The sequence below is a fragment of the Macadamia integrifolia genome, unplaced genomic scaffold (genome assembly GCF_013358625.1).
Source record: "Macadamia integrifolia cultivar HAES 741 unplaced genomic scaffold, SCU_Mint_v3 scaffold_170A, whole genome shotgun sequence".
Lineage (NCBI taxonomy): Eukaryota > Viridiplantae > Streptophyta > Magnoliopsida > Proteales > Proteaceae > Macadamia > Macadamia integrifolia.
In genome coordinates, this window is record NW_024870628.1 from 131,773 (window position 1) to 151,075 (window position 19,303).

The 19,303-nt window shown below is 36.8% G+C and overlaps 2 protein-coding genes and 1 long non-coding RNA gene across 3 annotated transcripts; all 3 read right to left on the bottom strand.

The window, feature by feature from the left end:
- Positions 1 to 1,424: 1,424 nt before the first annotated feature.
- On the bottom strand, positions 1,425 to 4,139 carry LOC122070989 (probable pectinesterase 55). The gene is made up of 5 exons (XM_042635253.1): positions 3,899 to 4,139; positions 3,627 to 3,783; positions 2,319 to 2,522; positions 1,880 to 2,106; positions 1,425 to 1,662 (listed from the first exon to the last, which is right to left on the bottom strand). Exons 1-5 carry the CDS (start codon positions 4,114 to 4,116, stop codon positions 1,503 to 1,505), a joined length of 966 nt encoding a protein of 321 aa, XP_042491187.1. The 5' UTR covers positions 4,117 to 4,139; the 3' UTR covers positions 1,425 to 1,502.
- A 5,981-nt stretch (positions 4,140 to 10,120) lies between these two features.
- Positions 10,121 to 12,853, bottom strand: LOC122071010 (probable pectinesterase 29). Its single transcript, XM_042635280.1, has 5 exons — positions 12,431 to 12,853; positions 12,180 to 12,336; positions 11,037 to 11,249; positions 10,704 to 10,948; positions 10,121 to 10,440 (listed from the first exon to the last, which is right to left on the bottom strand). The coding sequence occupies exons 1-5, from the start codon at positions 12,646 to 12,648 to the stop codon at positions 10,281 to 10,283; spliced, it is 993 nt and encodes a 330-aa protein (XP_042491214.1). The 5' UTR covers positions 12,649 to 12,853; the 3' UTR covers positions 10,121 to 10,280.
- A 2,804-nt stretch (positions 12,854 to 15,657) lies between these two features.
- Positions 15,658 to 17,374, bottom strand: LOC122070980. Its single transcript, XR_006138026.1, has 3 exons — positions 17,033 to 17,374; positions 16,721 to 16,965; positions 15,658 to 16,016 (listed from the first exon to the last, which is right to left on the bottom strand). It is a non-coding gene; the product is annotated as an uncharacterized LOC122070980 (long non-coding RNA).
- Positions 17,375 to 19,303: the final 1,929 nt, after the last annotated feature.

Sequence of the window (19,303 nt, forward strand, 5' to 3'; positions counted from 1 at the left end):
ATATGGAGCAGAGGCGGCAGCAGCGGTGGACAAGGAGGACGTGAGGGAGAAGGTTTGGCGCCTTCAGCGGAAGGGGTTGCAGCCGCCGATCGATCAGGTATAAGGGATCTTCTACTCCGACTTTCTTCTCCAACTGACGTGACTGGATTGAGTTGTGAGTTTCATTGTTCAATCGATTTTCGAAATACAACCATTAAGGGCAATTTTGGTGTTTTCCTATTTTTAAGGGAAAAATGGTATTTAAGAAAATTTTGAATTGCTGATGTCAGCATTTTTTATATATTTTATAACGATGAGTGACGGCAAGGGGTCCGAGTCCAATTTGGTGAAAGAGAAGGGGTGTCCCTCTAATATTGGCATTCTTCAGGGGGTGGCGCTATAAATTACCCTTTATTTTATTTTAGGTAGAATATTTTAGAGATAGTTACAATATCACATTCTGGAGACCGGTACAATATCGTACCAAAAAAAAAACAAGATTTTTGAATTTGGTATTGATTAATTTTATATTCCCTTTCATTTATTTTCCTTGCAATCAAACAAAACCACAGCATTGATTGTTAAAGTTGAGTGACACTATTATGTTTAAATTAGGTTCAAATTCAATTTGCATTTACCCGAATATGAATTTGGATCACACACAACCCAACCCGACCCATCGCCAACATCATCTCCTCGACTCTTCCATTGATTATACTGTTGAAGAATTGTACGTCATGCAGAAGATTAAAGCAAGATTAAAGATTTCTGCTCCCACTTCAATTTGTCAATGGAAACTAACTAGTAATCCAATTACAAATGAAACCTCAATTATCATCATGGACTACATACTCTTGGTTTATAACACCAAAACAGCCATCAAACCTAAAAAAGAGTTTGATGATGGTGGTCAATCTCAATACATCAAACCACAGTTTTGGTAAAATAATCAACTTTGTAAAAAAGGCTGAACCAGGATATGAATTAAGTAGAACCACTACAACCATATACCCATACCAAAGGAACGTTATGTGTTGTCGCCGCCTGTTTTGAGATATATTCCTTCTTTGTACTTAACAGATGAGTTCAGCAATTGTGCACCAAAGAACCAATTTGGGCCCAGTGGTAACCATTCCAAGACCAGAATAAGAAACCCTCAGCCATATACTAAACTGTTCTTGCAATCCTTGATGATTTAGTAAAGGGATACAAATCGAATTAAGGTGTCAAATAATTTGTAACTTTAATTTTGTGCCCTTTTATTATATGACACAATATTTTTTCAATAAACATAATAATGTCATTTCACATGTGTACTCGAGAAATATGCATGAAAATAATATTTTTTTTTGTAATAACATATTACTTTCAACTTATTTTTTAGAACACTTTTATATCCCTATCTTACATGATTTTTTAGAATAAGATAAGGGACAATTAAAATGTTTCAAGTTCCAAGAACTTATATAGAGGTGTCCCTGAGACACTCTCTGTATGAATGGAATAAACTTACAAATAGTTTTCTAAATTGGTATCCTTTCTAGCCATCGGTCGGCATCAATGTAAGACATAGATACAAAATGCTTCACTTCATTCACACTGAGTTTGTTTATCCACGGAACACGCTTTGAAGTGTCTGAACCAGGACCAGTGTTATCCAACTCCACATAAGTTATGGTGTTTCTGAAGTTCATTGGTAAAATGAGAAAGATTCATCAATATAAGAAGTAACAAAAAGATTGTAATTAATTTGATCCAATCAATTACTCTATAACAACAATAAGATCCATTCAGCCTTGTCCCAGTTAAATGGGATCGGCTACATGCATGGATCATTGTCCTCCAATCAACTCTATAAATAATTAAATATAGTATTAGTGATGAAGGTTTAGAATCTTACTCTTTGCCTTTGTTATTCCAAGCATCCCATCCCGCTGGTGCCACAATATTTGTTAAATTGCACTGATAATATATAACCCTCGAATAAGGACGATATGCTCTTCCAAGATACACTGGACCTGTCCCATATATATTACTAGATTTAATCACAAATCCAGTAGTTTCCCTTGGCGCTGATCTAGATTGTGCTGTAATATATCCTGGAGCAGTTGCTTTTATATTGCAACCCTATACAAGAAAAAAGAAAATTAATAATCCATAGTACAAAAAATAAATATAATTCAAGCCCTCCACCCAGACACAGGTGTGAACCCTTAAAAGAGGCAAGGTGGTCATTTCATGCACCTTGTGCCTATGGCGCAGGTGAGCTCTCAGACAGATAACTTTATCCCATAATTTAGACATCTTTTTTAACAAAAAATATTTGATTATTGCTCTACCTCGTAAATTGACTGCCCATTACCGAAAATGAAATCAACAACACCTTCGATATAGCAATTCTTGAAATAATGTCGACCTTTATAATCGAATAAGGTATCTTGTACACTAATGAAAGCACAGTCATGGAAAAGAATTTTGTCTCCTTCGACTGAAGCTGCAACTGCGGCCTTTTTATCATTTCTATTCGCAAGATTGTATGTATTCTGTCGATGAAAATCATAAATATTGAATCACTATACAGCCAAACAATGCCAGTTATTTTAGCTAAACATGGAACAAATCATACATAATCACAATTCCAATTTATTTAACCCTACAGATCTAGAAGAACCTTTAGGTTGAAATTTTTTATTCAATAGGAGTTGAGAAGATGGAAGAGAACTTCCAGTCAAATTGGATTTTTGTGCTACTGTCTATCATCTTTGATGGGAAAGAAAAAAAAAGCATAGTGGACTGCTTCTTTGCATACTTGAAGTCAAATAAGGAAGCTCTATACATTTTTCTATCCATTTAGTGTTTCTTATGCCTGGACACAGCTGGTTGTGAAAAAGATTCAACTGTCCCGCACAATGGGTATTTTCATGCATAACGGTGTCTTGGCGTCGAGGGCATGGGCAACCAGAGTTCCCTTTCCCAAGCTAAATATAATCACTTTCAGTCGTTCAATGCTTATTGTGCTATGAATTGACATATTGTCTCTAACTGGGGTCTTCTAAGGGAAAAATAAGAAATAAAAAAAAATTTCTCTAAATGGGGTCTTCAGATTGGGGTTTTTTAAGTGAATCAGGTACCACTCCATTGCCCAGCAAACACCTCACTCCATTTCACACCATCCATGGATCACACGCCATAGACAGTGTTAGGTGGAGTGGGGTGAGATCATTTCGTTGCATGGAGGGGGATTGGGACTCTTCTGTAAGTAGCTTTTGTCCCACTCCTTTAGGGTTTGTTTTCTCTATTTTCTTCACTCTTCACTTGCTTGGTTTTAAAATTTGAATTGGATCTGTCAGGGTCACCTGGAACGGATTGGTATGTTAATCTCATCAGTATCAATCCACTGGTAAGTAATAAGGATAAAATAGTTCAAATTAAAACACTTTTTTTTTTATAGAGGTAAATTTGTCCTATCCAATCCATATCGATATCAATTGAGACTGATCCCAAGTTTTTAAACCTTGTTTAAGTGTTTAATGCATTTTTATTCCAAAAAAAAATTGATATATATATATATATATATTTATATATATTGTAAAGTAACAAATGGAAAAAAACTAGAAAGTGATGATACATTGAAATGATTAATTAACCTTGAAAGTTATTCTTCTCGCCACAAAATTTGATGCCAATACTTGCAAAGAAGCTTTGAAGAAATCTGTGTTGCTGTCCCAGTTAACAAATGTTGAATCTTTGCTCCTACCTTCAATGATAATGAATGGCTTGTCTCGAGGGACTTTAACTTTCTCACTGCATAGGATACATTAAACATCATAAACAGGTTGGAATTAATATTAATGCCATACTAGTTAGAACAATCTCATCAATTTAGTAAATAATATAGTAATTAAGTGAGAGATATTACGAATAAATGCCCGGCGCAACTGAGATCCGAATCCAATTTTCATTGTTGCGAGGAACGCCTCGTGCAATGGCTTCAGAAATTGTCTTGAAATCTCCACTACCAGAGGGATTAACAGTGATTTTCTTGGATATTGGAGAACGACCTGCATTGCTTAAGTCCCAAATACTGAAGCTTGAAACCATAAATATAATAAAGACTAATGATCGAAGAAACCACATTTTATGTAATAAAATGAAATGAAAAGGAAGGAAGGAAGGAAGGAAAAAGGGGGGGGGGGGGGGGGGGGAGGGGGTAAGAAATGCTAGAAGTTCTAAGAGCCAAAAGAACCTATTGCTTCTTCAAAGTTTCAGAATGTTCAACATTTCAAGCTTTCAAAAGTCTTTCTTTGGAAAAAAATATGGGTTTTATTTGGAATTGTATTTTTTTATAAAATGGTTATTGAATTCAGCTTATTAAAGAAAGAAATATCAAAAGTTGGTTATGTTTTCCACTAATTGAGATTAGTCTTAGATATGTGACCAGCTATGAAATCTTTGGTTTCACAAGAATGATGAGTTGGTACTTGCCACTCATGAGGGGAGAGATTTTAAGAAAAACATCTTTTTGATGAGTTGGATCTGATTTTTTTTCTTCTTTCAGATTGTACAGTGTTTGTTACTCAAGTTGTGCCACTCAAGTGGAGAGAGACTCTTAGAGAATCTTTTATTTGTATAAATGTGAGGGGTTAGATGTCCTTCCACTAGTGGTATCGAACAATTTGGTTCGATTCAATTCGATGTAAGATTTATTAGGTGAAATCAAAATTGAACCGATAAGTCTTACAAATGCAACCATTATGGGATAGTGGGATACTGTGAAATCTGTAGTATCCTTTACCAAAAGAAAATCTCTAGTTTCCTTGTAAATATTTCGTATATATTCAATGTAGAAAGAGAACATAAATAATTGAACATGTATGTAGTGGGTGCATAACCGCATGGTACAAACTGGTTAAGTCGGGTTAACCCAATATTTCTCCAAGGTACTTTCTCTCATGGTTTAAAATATGGATATCAGTTATGTTATCAGTCTTCTCCGATATTGATATGTAGAACTAAAATCTTGTATGACTTTGAATAGAGCTATTTGGGGAAATAAGACCCACAGAGCCGAGTTGAGTTTGTATGTATGTTACCTATCATATATGAGAGAGAGAGAGAGACAGAGAGAGAGAGAGAGAGAGAGAGAGAGAGGTTCTGGATTGGTTTGTTGCATAGTTGGATTAAGGTTACAGGAGAAACTAAACCTGCACTGTGTTGTGGTTTTTTTTTGGTAGGAATGCGTATACTTCCAAATTTTTAAGTCATTCCAAGTTCAAAATAAGAAACGGCAAGCCATGAATAAAATGTAAAAGCTCATTTGTTTCAGGGTTTTCATTGCATATACGTTTCACGGATTCAGATTCTCTCCAGCTGTTGAGATGTCAATGCTCATCCAATGGATGGCTGGGAGGATCTAGAGCGAGATGTTCTTAGTGTGCCAACTCACTCCAACGCACATTGGACAGCTGGGAGACACTTAAGGTGAGTACCAATGCTATCAGCTGTCCAATGTACATTAAAAGGCTGGTGGACTTGAGGGGATCCAGATTTCAGGGTGCTGGAGGTCGACTCGTATCAACTCTAGGTTTGTGTAATGTAATGACCCATCACGTATGGTTTCCTATATTTCCTACCTTTTCCATGCTGTTTTTTCCTCTCTCCCTGCCTTTTATAAGGAATCTATTCAATCTAATTGCTATCATACCAAAAAAAATTCAATCTAATTGTTACGGAATTGGAGACTAAAGCTATATTGGTTGCAAGAGAAATTTAAATGAATGGTTAGTCTTCAGAGGCAAACTAACAATGTTCATGACTTAGGGTGTGACAGTTATATTACCACATTATTCTGAATCTTGGGTTTGAGACTAGGGGTGTAAGTTTGGTCTTGACGGCCTGAACTCGGCCTGGCCTAACCGGAGAGGGAATCCTGTCTAACCCGGTTGTGAGGATTAACCTGACCCAACCACCTTGGCCCAACCTAGCCCGATTTTAACCCTGATCTATTATTGTGTTTAGTAATAGTGTTCCCCTTCCCCTATGCCCACATTATGTGTTACACAAGCGTTACACAAGCTGTCTGTATGACCTCAACCCACATCATGTGACTGGATGACTTTAATCCACATCATGTGTTACACAAGCCATATACTCTTACCTAATGAGCTAAGATGATCAAATGACCAAACTACATTTGGTAAGTATAGGCTTAACATTGTAAGGATTAACCTGACCCAACCCACCTTGGCCCAACCCGGCCCGATTTTAACCTTGATCTATTATTGTGTTTAGTAATAGTGTTCCCCTTCCCCTATGCCCACATTATGTGTTACACAAGCGTTACACAAACTATCTGTATGACTTCAACCCACATCATGTGACTGGATGACTTTAATCCACATCATTTGTTACACAAGCCATATACCCTTACCTAGTGAGCTAAGATGATCAAATGATCAAACTACATTTGGTAAGTATAGGCTTAACATTGTGACCCTTTTTTGGGATGTGGCGATAGCAGACGATTAAAAGGTCTATTTTATAACCAAATTGACAACCTTCCTTACTACAAATTTATGGATTAGGGGTGCACAAGCCATGGTCTTAACATCTCCCCACCTCCCCTTTGGTAAGTATAGGCTTAACATTGTTTTGTGGGAAAAAAAATAACAAAAGGAAAAAAAAAAAAAAAAAGGACCAGCTAGGTTAACCTAGTCCAACCCGACCCAACTGGAAGCCTGGAAAGGTTGGGCCTGATTGTGAACCCGACAAGGTTGGGTTCAGCCTAGGTTAAGTTTTGGAGACCCAACCCAACCCAGCCCTGTTTCACCCTTAGTTTGAGTACTCCAATCAAGGTTTGAGAACTTGGTATTGGGAATGGGATCGGTCAGGACTGATACCAATCCGGATCACCTTGGATCGAACAGAATTAGCCATACTTTTACTTTTAAAACCTCTTTTTAAACATTTTTACCCCCTAGTCCGTACCGATCATCGATACGGTATCTGCCAATATCGGGATTGTCAAGGATATCGATCTAATCAATTCTGACCGATCCGATCTCTCAAACCATGACTTTTTGTATGAAATTTTAAGAACTCAAATCTGGAAAGGATTACATCACTCGAGTCGGTTGGTGGTGGGTTCGAGCTAGCACATCCCACTAGAAGTGTCAAGCGGTTAGTTCGGCTAGATTTTGGTCAGGTTGAATCAGTTTCGGTCTAGGAATGAGTGAGATCAAAACCAATCCATTAAAGAACTTTGGCTTTCAATTAGTTTCGATTTAATACAATCTATCTATTTTGGTTTTTCAATATCGGATTAATACCGATTTAAATCGGTTTATTATCGGGCTTAAATCATAATGAAATCTTAGTAGTGATGAAAGATTTGGCGAAATACTTTAAATTTGTAATGTAATCTTGGTTCATCATTGTAAAGGAAAGATAACTAATATTGAAACCAATGAATAACTAATATTGAAATCACAACACAATCATTATTGCCTTTCATATGGGGTGGGGCAGTCTCCCCCCTCCCCCCTCTTGTCTGGGGCAGCCCTACACCCTCACTAAAATATTTACCATAATTCAAACTTCTTTTTCTTTTTTAACAAAAAATACTTGGTTATCGATCTCTCTTTCTTTCTATCGATCTCCCCACCTCATAAATTGATTGCCTATTGCCGAAAATGGAAGCAACAGAGCCTTCAATGTAGCAATCCTTGAAGTAATGTCTACCAAAGATATCGAACAAGGTATCTTGCACACCAATGAAACCACAACATAGAGAAACATTGTCTCCTTCAATTGGCGTTGCCAGTGCCGGCATTCGTGGGTACCATCAGCAAACAGTTCCGGTTGTGCAATACCAATAGGTGAATACGCATGATTGTGTGAATTCTGTGAGGAAAATCATAAATATTCAATCATTATATAGCAAAACATGGAAGATGTTGCTCCACTTTGACCTAGTGGTTAGTAAAACAAAATGATTTCAATTCAGATAGCCCTAGAGATCTAGAAGAAACTTCGGGATAAAAACTTTATGGGGGAGAGTTTTCCGTCCAAGAGTGTGCCTTTTGTAGGGGGTAGGACAGTCATTTCACCCCATGTATCCGAACACAGCCCCCACATTCCCCCACAAAAAAAAATTTGCCAAATTTTATTGATTAGTAATTAAGAAGATGGAAGATGTTGCATGTAAAGTAACCTTGAATGTTTTATGTCTTCCACAAAATTTGAAGCCATTACTCGCAAAGAAGCATTGAAGGCAGTTGAGGCAGCAGGAAAATTAGCCATTGTATCATCTTTGCTCCTGTCTTCCCTGATAATGGATGGCTTGGTTCGAGGGATTAATTATTTTTTTTTTCACTTCATGCATGGATAAATTAACATATAAACAGGTTGAGATTAATATTGGAAGTTCAAGATACCCAATACTACTAGAGATTTATAAATTCCCGGCATAACAAAGATCTGAATCCAATGTTATTGTTACGAGGAACACTCTTGTTTTTTTTTTTTTCTTTTTTTTACCCAAGGTGTCTGGATCTTTGACCCAACTAGTCCCTAGGGTCACTGTGATACGGCTTACATAGGATCGGGCCAGTCCGAGATGAAAACTCTTGTGACTCACAAGGAAATTGAAGTAGGACCTGCATTGCTCCCCAAAGACTCAAGCATGAAAAAAAAAAAAAAAAAGTGCAACCCAATACACGAAACTCCTACCTTCACGGTCTGGGAGGGACAAGTGTACACAGCATCTCTCATGCACAGTCTAACACAGCCAACCTTCCATTCCTCACTTAATGAAGGCTGAGTCTCGTTGACTCCTTTTAAAGGCCCCATCCCTGACCCATTGCTGTTATTTTGGAGGTCACTATTATCCTTGAGGGAAATCTTGTTATCACTACTTCCTATTCTCTTGGAAAGTAAATATTGACACCCTGATTTTGGAGATTATCAGTTCTTTAAGGAGGAGATATACTCCTTTTTCTAAGGAAGCTGACTTTTGTAGCCAAGTTCACCCAAGTTGGAAGAAACCATTGGTCACAATTAGCAAAGCACACATCCTCCCTGCATTTTTTTTTTTTTTTCATGGAATCTCCCTTAATTATAACCGTGGCAGTAAGGGTGGCGATTCCATTTCATTAGTGATTCCTCATGTGGGGAGGCACCCCACATGGGTAGAGAATTCTGACACACGGAGGCGACACCTACCTTCAGAGGATTTTGAGGTGAGAGAGTCTGAGAGTGTGTGTTGGATGATTTTAGATGCATGGAATAACTGAAGTCTAAGGGAAGCTCCTTCCCTATTTATTTGGTTTACCTATGGAATGTTCTTTGGGCCAAGAAGCCTCCATCTATGGAGACTATAATGGCCAACAATTTTGTGTTTTGATGGATAGGAATGAACAGTGAGAGAAAGTACAAACTTCGGGTAGTCTTTGGGGATCATTTACAGTAGTCTATGTAAGGCAGGTCTAATCAACTAAGTACATTCCAAGCTCAGGGGTCATGCTTTGGCCAACCATTTGAATTTGAAACATGTAGTGCAGATCTATTCGATGCAAATAAGATACAAAGAAGTTCGAGGTCTGCAGCCTAATATGACTACCAATCCTCTGTTAACGCATATGAGATGATGACCCATGTAGCATTCATGATTAGGGAAAAGGGTTTTCACTTGAGAGTGGATCAGGTCCTCGTACGAGAATCATTCTTGTATGGATATGATTGACACAATTAAAATCCATCCAAAGACAAATTTTGATGTGGATTTCATCTCTGTGGACCAGATCGTACGAGCCCTCCCTCTTCGACTCATTAATAGCCCCTCCAATGTATGGTTCATGGTGACAAAGCATATCCTTTTCCTTCATAAATGCCCCTTTAAACACTCTTAATAGCAACATAGATCTGACTTTGTGCGGCGGGCTTTGTCAGTCCTGAAATTGATGCCTCTATCTTTACTATACTTGATGATTTTACTCTAGGATACAAATTGACACCGCTCAAGGTATCAAAATTTTGTGACCTTAATTTGTTGGCCTTTTAGTATAGCACGCAATATTGTTCCAATGAATATAGAAATGTTATTTTCCATTTTTACTTGAAAAATGTGCATGATAATGACGCATTTTGATAATGAGATGTCACTTTCAATTTATTTTTTATAACCCTTTTGTACTCATGTCTTAAACACTTTATAAGAGAATAAGATAAGGAACAATTGAAAAATGCCAAGTTTACGTTGAGATACTCATGGGTTCGAATGGCATAAAATTCCAAACAGTTTTCTACTTTGGTGTCCCTTCCAGCCAACCGTCGGCATCAATGAAAGACATGGATACAAGCTTCTGCACCTCATCATCACTGAGTTTGTTTATCCATGGAACACGCTTTGAAGTGTCTGATCCAGGACCAGTATTACCTGACTCCACATAAGTTATGGTGTTCCTGAAGTTCATTGCAGAAATGAGAAACATTCATCAATATCAATATAAGAAGATCTGGGTTTACACAAAAAAGATATGGTAAAAACCAACAACTACTACTAAGCTTTATCCTAACTAAATGAGGTCAGCTACACTGATCATTGCCCTCCAATCATCTTCATCTTCATATCTCTCTCTCTCTCTCTCTCTCTCTCTCTCTCTCTCTCTATATATATATATATATATATATATACACACTATAGTGATGGAAGTTTAGAATCTTACTCTTTGCCTTTGCTCTCCCAAGCATCCCATCCCTCTGGAACAACACTAACCGATATATCGCATTTATAATATATAACCCTTGAATAAGTACCATATGCTCTTCCAAGATACGTTGGACCAGTCCCCAATATATTACAGGATTTAAACACAAAACCAGTCGATTCATCTGGTTTATCTCTCCTTTGTGCTGTAAGATATCCTGGAGTCGCCCCTGTAAGCCCAGCAGTTACATTTATATTGCAACCCTATACAAGAAATAAGAACATTAATAACCAATAGTAAAAAAAAAAAAAAAAAGAGAATATAATTCAAATATCTCTTTTTAATCTCTACCTCGTAAATTGACTGCCCATTGCCGAAAATGAAATCAACAGCACCTTCGATATAGCAATTCTGGAAATAATGTCGACCTGAATAATCGAATATGGTATCTTGTACACCAATGAAACCACAGTCAGAGAAAAAAATTTTGTCTCCTTCAATTGAAGCTGCAACTGCCGGTTTTCGCTCAAAATCATTTTTTTCTATCGCATGATTGTATGTATTCTGTGATGAAAATCATAAATATTGAATCACTATACAGCCAAACAATGGCAGCTGTTTGAGCTAAACACTGGAACAAATCCTACATAATCACTACTCCAATTCAGATAGCACTACATATCTAGAAGAATCATTGGGGTAAAATTTTTATTGATAGGAGTTTAGAAGATGGAATTAATAGATCTTAGCCAACTCCAATCGGTATAGTTGGCAAGGGACCTTTGCCTCAAGAAGCATGTGGTTCTGAGAGGTTAACTCCTCTTATTTTTTTTGGGCCATTCACACGGGGTGTATAGTTTTCTTCATTGCTTTCTGTGAAAGTTGAATGGTTCTCATTCAACCCCAGTATGACCCAGTTTATGCGGTTGTAGGGTCAATATGGACCCATAGGACTAGTAAGGCCAAAGGCCTAGATACCTATTGTTAGCCAAAAAAAGAAGATGAAGAGATCCTAGTTAAGTTGGTTTTTTATACTATCATCTATCATCTTGATGGGAAACACGACTCTAGAAAAAAAAAAACAGAATTGAGCAGTCAATATGGGTCGGATTGGAACGGTATTCACCATGATCTTTTCAATCCCTTTCCACATGTATGGTCTGAGGGTAAAATTATAATAAAACCTTTTTTTTTTTTTTTTAAAGCAACGGTGTCCATTCCAAGATGATATAGGAATGGTTTTGACCTTGACGGTTCCCATGTGAACCTTGGAGGGAAAAGAACAAGGGAGTGGAAGAAATTGGAGTCAAATATGGAGCTCTATCACCCCAAGGGGTAGTTCAGTTGGCAACAACATGCATTCCACTCTCTTTAGAGCTTAACTATCAAAACAAAAATTTCACAAAAAAAAAAAAAAAAAAAGAGGAAGATTTACTAAAGTAACAGATCAAAAGGCCTAGAGAGTGTGATTCATTGACTTGATCATTACTTAACCTTGAAAGTTATCTGCTTTGCCGCAAAATTTGATGCCAATACTTGAATAGAAGCATCGGAGAAAACTATGTTGCCGTTCCAATTAACAAATGTTTTATCTTTCCCGGTGCCTTCAATGATAATGAATGGCTTATCTCGAGGAACTTTAACTTCCTCACTGCAAATATACATTAAGCATCATAAACAGGTTAGAATATTAGACCTTCAAAAGACCCAATACTAGTAAAAGACTATGGTAAGTGAGACATCACTTATAAATGCCTGGCATAACTAAGATCTGAATCCAGTTATTATTGTTCTGAGGAACCCCTTGCTCGATGGCTTCAGTAATTGTCCTAAAATCTCCATCACCAGAGGGAGACACTGTGATTTTTTTGGAAATTGGAGAAGGACCTGCATTGCTTAGTTCCCCAATCATGAAGCATGAAACCATGAATATAACAAAGGCTAATGATCGAAGAAACCACATTTTTGCGTATGTTGCAGTCGAAAATCTACCCTGTCAACTAGAGAGATTTGCACACCAAAAGGAGGAAGATATAGAGGCTGAAGATGGACCCTTGGGAGGATTCTCTGATGCCTAAGTCAGTATTCCGGGCAACATTAATAATGTATGGTTGTTGAGAATTGAAAGAAAAGTTGGCATAAGAGGAAGAGAGAGACACAGGCCTATGACTATAGATCTTCTATCCTATTTATAGGATAATTGTTGTGAAACCCTAAATCCAATGAGAAGTGTAAAGTGACCAGTTTACCCTTGTCAAGCATTATCTTGGGATTTAATCCTCTCCAACTCGTGGCTCTAAGTATTGGTATCTGATCGGCCGTATCGTATCAGAATTGACTGAACCAGATCAATTATTAGTATCGATTTAGGGGTGAAATAGTAAAAAACGTGTACCATTTTGTGAAAAGTAAGGGTGATCTAGACTGATCTAGATCGGTATTGAAGATTACCAATGCTAATACCAATATCGATAACTAAATTCATACTCTAGTTGGGGGTTGGTTGGAGAGGGACTGGAAAGATGCATAACATGAGAGTGAAGTGAAAATGTTCAAAGTAAGAGTAGAAAGAACCAACATGTTTCAACTTGAACACTTCAATTTTTATGGCATTCTATAGTTAAGTCGCACTATTGCAACATGCTCATCATAAATTAGAAACTTGGAAACAACCTCCCCTGTGTAGCTGAAAGTAAAGTTGTATACATTTGCCCCTCCTAGACCCTACAATAACGGATGAATGAATATTAAATTTAGTACTGAATTGAATCAGCCTAGCAATAACCATTATCTTGTATGAGTCAACTTTCCTTGTATAGACATTATTATCTTGTCTAGTCAGCATGAACCCTATTTATAAAGTGTAATTACTCTAAGGCCATGCATGTGGTACATTTGTCTCTCCTAGACCCTGCAATAGCGAGAGTCTCGTGCACTTGGATTAATCTTTGACTTTAACAGTACATGCAAACTGAAATTAAGATTTAGACCACGTCTATCGTGGTGTCAGAGCAGAGAAGGTATCAGAGCCTTCTCTGCTCTGACACCATCAAAGAACATTGTCGCATCTGCTTCTGCTATAGAACAGTCCATTGCTTTTTCCCAATTGGATTTGTTATGTTGTATCTGAACTCTAGGTCATTCCAATGCATCACCACTGCTCTGTGTGGTCTCAACACTACAACCCTAACTGCCTTCCCCCCTGGATCTCAACCCCAGCCCATCACATATCACGTAAGATCCATTGGCTGCTGTTAGTTGCAGCCCATCGCACCACTATTGCCTCTCGAACGTATCACTGTCTAGTTTCAAGCTTTGGTTCCCTTTGCTTTCTCAGTCGCGACCTGTTGCGCTGCCTTCTTGCGATCTCAGAGTTTCTTGTATTCTCTTTGCATGTACCCCTCTATTAAGAGAATACATACACGTTGAAATACATATTTATATATTGATTCATATCCTGTCTTCAGCTTATAAAAAGAAGTAATGGCAAACGTGAATTGTTGTTTCTCTAAATAATGGTTAAAGATAGGGCCTTACATATTTGACCATCATGGGATACTATGAAATCTCTAGTTTCCTTTATTATTATTATTATTAACTAAAAAAAAAAAATCCGGTTTACGGTTTAAAATATTGGAATTGACACCGATATAAATCCTCTCAAGTGCGTCTAGTGCACAACTGACAGCCAGGGGTGAGTGGTCTGGGTTTTTCAGCCGCCCTATGTCAACTGGAGACATTGGAGCACTGGAACACTGAAGAGGATCTAGGTCCATCGTTACTTAGGATGGAATCTTGTATGATTTTGAATTGAACTGCAATAAGATTGAATTGAGTTGAGTTGAATTGTATGCATTTTACCTGAGAGAGAGAGAGAGAGAGAGAGAGAGAGAGAGAGAGAGAGAGAGAGAGAGGATTGATTGGTTGCATAGTCGGATTAAGGTTCAAGTAGCTAGAAATCAAATCTGTCATTGTCATTCCAAGATAAAAATTAGGAAACCGTAGGTCACTTTAGCTGAGTCTGGATATGGTCCCCATATGTGAAATGTATAGTGGCTCATCATGTATAGTATTCATGATGACGTATCCTTTTTATTTCATGAATGCCTATCTAAACATTATTAATCGCAGCATAGAGCCGCATTAGCTGAAGAAAGACACAAATTATCACAATATCTTTTTAATCAGGAAATTAGTGTCATTTCACATGTGCAATAAAAAATGTGTATGACAATGACACAATTAAATTTTACTTTCAACTTATTTTTGAAAAACTCTTTTATATATCCATCTTGAAAGATTTTTGAGAATAAAATTATAAAATAAAGAGAAATTAAAATGTGTCAAATTCTAAATATATCTATAGAAGCGTCATAGGAATAGAATAAACTTACAATCAAATTTCAACAATTTGTTTTCAACAGATAGAATCAATTTATTGCAAAGAGAAGAAAACAAATACAACACAGAAACAGCCTTAAGCTTCAGAATAGTAACCCCTACAATCAAAAGGCACCACAAGATATACAAGGCCGAGGGGGCACTACACAAATAATCCAATCTTAGAAGAAAGAACATCAATTATGATCAGCTCATTACAACCACTCGCTTCTAGACCTAGATAAGATGCACCCTCCATTTTTGAACTAGGTAGAGGTTCCTGCTGGATATAATCCCCTTAGAAATATCGGCTCTACATCGATCCTCCACATCGCTTTGATATCACTAAGGATACAAGGAAAATCTTTCATTTTGCTGTGATAGAAATCTCTCTCCTTCTAAATGTGCGAAACCATAGCATCAATAGCTTCCTGCATATTTCCTCCTTTATCGTAATTCTACTTAGAACAACACAGATGGTGCTATTTCAAAATTTTTAGTTTATATTCAATATAATATATTACTATTGAATTCAATAAAAATTAAAGCACACTATTAATATATAATATATATATAAGATAGCTGTGTAACATTCTGTTCTGGGGTTTACATATACACATAATTGTTGTTATAATTAAAATGGAAAATGATTACTTATTGATAAGAATGGATAAACCCATAATTCATTTTCTTATATTATTAAGGAAACATGGTAATAGAACCAATAGTCCCTCTTGAAAGTATTATGGGTTTATCACCCCTGAGCCTTCTAATAGAGAACCAGCAGTTTTCTATCTTGATATCCTTTCCAGCCAAAAATCCGCATCAATGAAAGACATGGATACAAGCTTCTCCACCTGATTAGCATTGAGCTTGTTTATCCACCGAACACGCTTCGAAATATTTGAACCAAGACCAGTGTTACCCGATTCCACATAACTTAAACCTCCTCTGTAGTTCATTGAAAAAAAGAGAAAGATCATCAACATAACAAGATTTATCTCTATACATAATGTTACGGTAGAAACCAAAAAGATAGTAATTTTTTCGCTAAGATGTCTTTTGTATTAAAACATGAACAAAAAATAGAAAATTACCAAATACAAAACAGGTCAAAATACAATCCAATCAATGAAAAGACGAGAAAAGAGATATCACTGATCCACCTTCGGCATTGCCATCAGCAGATTAGGACATCAAACTAATTCTCATCCCAAAAGAGAAAAATCATAAAAATAAAACTAGGTAAATCGATAACTAAGTCGGCCTACTTTTTTTTTTTGGGCTAAGGCCTACTTTTTTTTTTCTTTTGGCTAACGTCGGGTCGCCAGGCCTTTGGCCTAACTAGTCTCGTAGGTTCATATTGACCCCACAACTGCATGGACTAGGGTTGAATGAGAACCATTCAACTTTTACTAAAAGCAGCGAAGAACACTAAACACCCTGTGGGAGTAGCCCAAGGTGTGACTAGTGGGAGTTGAATTTAGGATGTCCAAATTTACGGCTCGTATCAAATTCATTGCTCACCAACTGTTCTACCCCCTTGGATTATACCTAAGTCGGCCTATAGCATCAACTTTCAAATCCAAATTTGACCATAGAATCTATTAATCTATTAAATAAAGTAATATGGTGATGTTGGTTTAGAATCTTACTCTTTGTCTTTGTAATGCCAAGCATCCCATCCCTCTGGAGCCACCATACTTGATAGATGGCATTTATAATATACGACTCTTGAATAAGGACCATATGCTCTTCCAAGATACACTGGACCACTGCCGAATATATTACAGGATTTAAACACAAAACCGGTTGATTCATATGAACTCAATCTCCTTTGTGCTGTAATATATCCTGGAATCGCCTTTGTAAGCCCGGCAGTTACATTTATATTGCAGCCCTACATTAGAAACAAGAACATTAATAACACATAGTACAAAAATTTGAATTAATATTTTGATCTTCACCTCGTAAATTGATTGCCCCTGGCCAAAAATGAAGTCAACAGCGCCTTCAATGTAGCAATCCTTGTAGTAATGTCGACCAGGACCATCAAACAAGGTATCTTGCACACCAATGAAACCACAATCATAGAAAAAAATTTTGTCTCCTTCAACCGCCGCTGCCAATGCTGGTTTTCTCTCGATACCATTTGCTACTTTTGCATGATTGTATGTATTCTTAGATGAAAATCATAAATATTCAATTATTATACAGAAAAAACATAGAAAATGTTTCTTCATTGTGACCTAGTGGTTGCAGGTTTAAGTCAGGTTTAAGTCAAGAAACAACCTCTCCGAACCCTATACCCTATACCCTTATATGGCCGGAGCAAAACCTTTGTTATAAAAGTTCAAATTGAATAGGAGTCAAGAAAATGGAAGATGTTGTAAAGTAACCTCGAATGTTATTCGTCTTGCCACAAAACTTGATGCCCTTAGTAGCAAAGAAGGATTTTCAAAATCTGAGTTGCCATTCCATTTAACTGTTGTTGTATCTTTGTTGGTGCCTTCCATGATAATGAATGGTTTTTCTTTAGGGACTTTAACTCTCTCACTGCGTTGGATAAATTAATATTGAAAGATCAAAAAGACCCAATACTAGTTAGAACAATTTCATTAATTTAGTAAAGATTATGGTAAGTGAGATATTACATATAAATTCCCGGCATCACTAAGATCTTAATCCAGTTCTCATTGTATTGAGGAACGGCCTTCTCAATGGCTTCAGTAATTGTCTTGAAATCTCCATCACCTCTGGGAGAAACAGTGATTTTCTTGGATATTGGAGAACCTGCATTGCTTAATTCCCAAATACTGAAACTTGAAACCATAAAAATTACAAAGACTAATGATCGAGGAAGCCACATTTTTATGTGAAGATGAAGAACAAATATTGTATTGAGCTTATAAAAGGTAGAAAGAAATATCAAACGTGGGTTGTTCTTTCTCTTGCAGATAAGCTTTTCTCCATCCACAGTCCAATAGAGCCACCTCGTTTCTCATGCCTAGTGAAGTCTGACTCCACCTTTTAAAACCCCAACATTGTTGCCAAGGAAGCCTCCCTTCCCCAACTGATTTTTTCTTTTACTGTTTTCCTGTTCTGGAGGGAGATCTAGTTATCACTGTTTTCCTATTCTTTTGGAAAGTAAATATTGACAGTACCTACTTCCGAGAGTTGCTCAACAAAGAAGATTGAGCCAATTTTGAGGAGAGCATGGTTTTAGAGTACGATATTGGAATGGGTATCGGTCATCCTCAAAGCCATTATGGTATCGGAATGGATTCGTATTGGATCGTTTGCATCGAATAAAAATATCCTGCTTTACTTTAAAAAAATGATTTTTTTTTTCTGTATCTTTTTAACCCTGATTCGTATTGTTCAACCAATACAATATCAACCAGCTATTGAGATCGGACACTTGTCAAACCGATATAGATAGCTCGATACGGATGATACAATGCCAATAATTAGAACCATAGGAGAGAGAATGAATTCTAAGAAAACCTCATTTTCCTTTTATTTGATATAATTATTTAAGGGGTAAATCAAGGAAACAAGCTCTCCGCCAAGTAGGGTAAAACTAGGTAAATTATTGTAAGGGTAAAAGGTTTCTTACATTATATTAGTCAATGACATTACACTGTTGTAACTGTGGAGGAATAAACCTAACAACCTAACTTACTTCAATTCACATGGTTGGCTACAATTGGTTACAACGAAATACACTAACAGAGGCTTGGGTGTAAACACTTATCCTCAACAATTATGACCTTCCCCAATCCCCCTTAGTGGTGAGAGTCTCATGCATTAGGTATACACTCGTTTTTTTTTTATTGGAGGGGCAAATTCTAATCATCATGTATCCATTTTTCAGGTTCCTTAGAATTTTTATTGGTTGAAACTTCCATTTATTTTGGTAGGAATCTCATATCCTTATTTCTTATCTCAACAAATTATTTTTTCTTCCAAAAGAGATTGCGATGTCTTTCTATGAAATCAAAGGTTTGTTAATTAGCTCCTATTTGTGGTGTATAATTTTGTCGAATGTAGGTAATGGTTATAATCGATTCGATCAAAAGAAGAATATTGTATATTTTGTTTGGGTTTTTCCTAGAAGAAAAGGTCGCATCTTCTTTTGATTATTTGTAAAAGATATCTCGTCTCAATTTCAAAGTTTGTAGATGCTGCATTTTGACACCTTGGGGAAAACCTCTCGCAATGGTAATCAGGGAGTG